Source organism: Cyphomyrmex costatus, unplaced genomic scaffold (genome assembly GCF_001594065.2).
Source record: "Cyphomyrmex costatus isolate MS0001 unplaced genomic scaffold, Ccosl1.0 scaffold46, whole genome shotgun sequence".
In the NCBI taxonomy this organism is placed as follows: Eukaryota; Metazoa; Arthropoda; class Insecta; order Hymenoptera; family Formicidae; genus Cyphomyrmex; species Cyphomyrmex costatus.
Genome location: NW_017278856.1, coordinates 8,550 through 12,685, shown reverse-complemented (window position 1 = coordinate 12,685; position 4,136 = coordinate 8,550). Strand labels below are relative to the sequence as shown.

Genomic DNA, 4,136 nt, shown 5'->3' with positions numbered 1-4,136 from the left:
TTTCATTTAGTTCTTATTGCATTTAAATTAATTTAATGTACATATCAATGAGATAGAGTAGCTAGAAAAAGATGGAAAGATGGAGAGTAAAGAGCAAGTGAGAAAGAAGTTTAGGTGGCGCGACTGGGCATTTTACTTATTTCGCGCATGCGCACTCCATTTTGTGTGACACAAAAATCAAAGGTGCCGACAGAGAGTTGCGCTACTGGATATACTGTGACAAGGGGGTAGAGAGTTCTCGGTCGCCAACTGGGACCGCGAAAAGCACGTTACCGCGAACGCGATACGCCCGACAGCGCATAACAAGGCGTGTGCTAGCTTAGGATTGCGGACCGTTTACTGACGCGTTTATAAAAAAGAGTAGACGGCGACCAGACAGCGCACACAAAAGAATAACTGTACAAACGACGGCATTTCGAGCGGCCGTCAAGTCGCACCGAAATAGAGATACGCACACCCATACCAGGGCATTGTAAATACGAACAGCTGACATAGTTTTGCGCATAATTCACTACACACCTACACGAGCATTATACATTCATTCATTCGCACATCATACTTTTGTATATATACAGAGAGATAATAAACTTCTTTTTTTTTATTATTACAATCCGTATCTGAGATTATTCGCTGAACTCTCCCTCCGCCTTGAGCCTCTTTCGAACCCGGAAATCACGACGAGCTATATCCGCGCTTAATTCGAAAGTTAGGTCGTTACACATGTTTAGCCGTAACCTGACTAAAGACATATATTAAATAATTTTTCCAGAATTGTGCAGTGCAACCACTCATTTTTATTGTTATTATTTTGTACTGAGCAAAAACCACGAACACAACCTTGAATCAACTTAAATCAACTTGAATAAACGAACACATACGAACGAACACATTCGTGTAAGCGAAAGAGTGAAATGGCCTATATTTCTCTCTTACTTGTAGGATTTCGCTAGGAAATGGCGGACTCACCTGATGACCAGTCTCTGTTAGGAGGGTCTCTAGTCTGAACTAGTGCACACGGTACAATAAGTTAAAATGAAAACAAACGTATATTTGCTTCACATCAACTTATTGTACCGTGTGTACTTGTCTAGACAGTGCAAGAACAAAAAACAGACCCTATGAGTTAAGTTAGACAATCCATGTTAAACATCTAACTTTTCTGCTCAGACCCTTAACCTATTTACGATCTTTTTACGTTATTCATGTAGAATCAAATAAATGTAAAACATTTTCATTTATTGTAAAACCACGTATATTATATTTAATGGACAACGGTGCAATTGCAGGATTATTTCCTAACATATCATTAATAATATTAAATTATTCCAAGTTTGTTTTGCTGTACTAGAGATCCTCAAGTAAGAGATGCGCGATCTGATATCGCTACTGGATTGGTTGATGACGACGTCGCAAGAATATGGCGCAACCAATGGCGCAATCGTATTATATTCCTACTTACAAGTATGACACCATATGACACACAAGTTGACATACAAGCACATACAAGTATGACACACATATGACACACATATGACACATATATGACATGAAGGTCGCCATGTTCTTACGAATGCTCGAAGTTCGCGCATCTCTTACTTGAGGATCTCTATGCTGTACCAGTTTGTTTCTTTGCATCTTTAATTGTTTCGTATTTTTTTTTCTACTGGTCCATTTAATGTAACAATTGTCAGCAATCAAGTTATATCCATGGATGTTCACAGAAGCAGCAATATTTTTGGTAATTTAGGGGACCCAGCTTCGATGACCTTGACCTTGACATATGTTGTCAAGGTCATGATTCTGAGCAACTTTGCCTTAACAACTAGGCAGCGGTCTCTTATAGTTTCTGAGATACTTAGACCTAAAAGTCTAATTTCGTATAATATGTCTTTCCGGTAAATATCTAGAAAATGGGAAACATCTACTTTGTTTGTAAAGTACTGAATGTTGCGAAGTGTATGCATGGATGCGGTGGGTTCCGCCCCTCCTGCGGGGGGGGGCTCTACGACTGTTAAAAATAACCTAACCCAACCCATTTAGTGGTGTGAGGTAGATCTCGCTTCGTGTAGAAGGTTGAAATCCATACACAGTAGTGCAGGCATGTGACTTTCTATGCGAACATACTTCTATGGTTGTACTATTGCGCAAGAATTTCGACTTCCTGAGCGAAGCGACAACTACCATACACCACTAAATGGGTTGGGTTAGGTCATTTTTAACAGTAGTGGAGCCCCCCCCCCCCCGCAGGGGGAGGCGGAACCTACTGTATTCACGCATACACTTTACAACATGAAGCGACATGGAAGTTGCGAGCTCATTCGCAGAAAAAGAGATGGAATAAGAGTTGCTTCGCACGAATACAGTAGGTTTCACTACTGTTGAAAATAACTTCAATGCTTAATATCTCAAAAACTATAAGAGTCCGCCACCTAGTTATTAAAGCAAAGTTGCTCAGAATCATGACCTTGACAACATATGTCAAGGTCAAGGTCATCGGAGCTGGGTCACTTAAAGTGCATAATTACCCAATAATTTTGTCATGTCATCAGTCCATTGAACTCTACAATTATTGTGAGTACAAATTAGTTCGGTCCGTTTTTCCAAAAGATGACCGATTCCAAAGACGAGTCATTTTTTCGAGATGGAATTCGAAAATTTTCTGAGAGATGGGAAAAAGTAGTAGCCAGCAATGGACATATTTTAATTAATATGTTCATTCATTTTGTTTTGAAGTAAATGTATGGGTGGATCAATATATTCGTTCGGTTTTTGAAGGCTAAAATAAAACTTTTTTTTGGATGAATTTTAATCAATGATATATTCTCCGTTTTTATTGATGACCTCTTGCCATCTTTCCAACAATTTTATTATTCCGCTCTCATAGAAGATCTGGGGCTTAGAAGCGAAAAACCGGTCGAGGTACGTTTTCACAGCTGTCTGATCAGCGAACGATTTCCCGTTGAGGGAGTTTTGCTGGGACCGGAATAAGTGGTAGTCGAATGGCGCAAGGTCTGGTGAATACGGTGGGTGGGGCAAACATCCTAGCCAAGTTGCATTAATTTTTGCTGAGTGATTATTGCGGTGTGGGGTCTGGCGTTGTCATGGTGGAATATGACACCTTTGCGATTGACCAGTTCTGGACGTTTCGGTCGCAATGCTTGATTCAATTTCGTTAGCTGCGTGTAGTAGACCTTCGAATCGATCGTTTTTCCCTGAGGAAGCAGCTCATAAAACAGCACACCACGATAATCCCACCATATGAATAGCAAAATCTTCTTCGGATGCAGGCCGGCCTTCGGGGCGGCACACAGTGGGTCGAAACATAGTAAAACCCGGACATAGGACTCCAATCGTTGTGCAACTTCATTTTTCTCGCTTAAAAGTAAAGACTTTTTAGGGTTATTAATCTTGAAATATAAATCCTCCAATAATTTCGAGTTCGAAATGGCGGAAAGCCGAATTTATAAAAACGGATGAACAAATTGAAAAAATCTTTGGACGAATTATAAAAAATGTTGTATTCATGAAATGGTTCCTACTTACTTGCCGATTAAAAATGGTATTATTTTTCATTAGTTTTGAAAATAAAAATTACAAATATTAATCAGTTAAAAGGAATAAACCTATTTTCAATCAAAGCGAATTTTAATGTATAAATATTTAAAGTGAATTTATATACGTATTCAATTCTGCAAATCGCACCTTTTTTGATCTTGAAATACAATCTTATAAACAGATCTTCGAATAGTAATGTCACATATTAAATTACCAAGAAATTTATTAATTTTTGATGCTAATAAGTATACCTTTGAAAATTGACCACAAAAATTTGTACCATTCTAAATTAAAATGATTATCTAATAATGTAACCTAATAATTTAAACCTTTAATACTTTAAATGATATTATCTAATATAATACATTACCACGAAAAGTAACTGATATATTACTAGATCTAATAATGTAACTTAATAATATAAAATCTTTAAATTATATTATCTAACATAATATATTACCACGAAAAGTAACTGATATATTACTAAATGTGCCAGTTCAAAGTGAACATATATTATGTATATTTTCTATGTTGAATATGTACCACGAAAAGTAAATGATAGTTTATTCAAGGTGCAAATT

General features: G+C 37.4%; 1 protein-coding gene across 1 annotated transcript in view; it reads right to left on the bottom strand.

Moving 5' to 3' along the window:
- Positions 1 to 3,041: 3,041 nt before the first annotated feature.
- LOC108777720 (histone-lysine N-methyltransferase SETMAR-like) overlaps positions 3,042 to 4,136 on the bottom strand; it is a gene marked incomplete at its 5' end in the record, with an annotated part of 9,339 nt that continues 8,244 nt past the window's right edge. The window contains one exon of the mRNA XM_018544675.1: positions 3,042 to 3,375. Coding sequence (XP_018400177.1) covers positions 3,042 to 3,375 — 334 coding nt within the window. The remainder of the gene's footprint in view (positions 3,376 to 4,136) is intronic.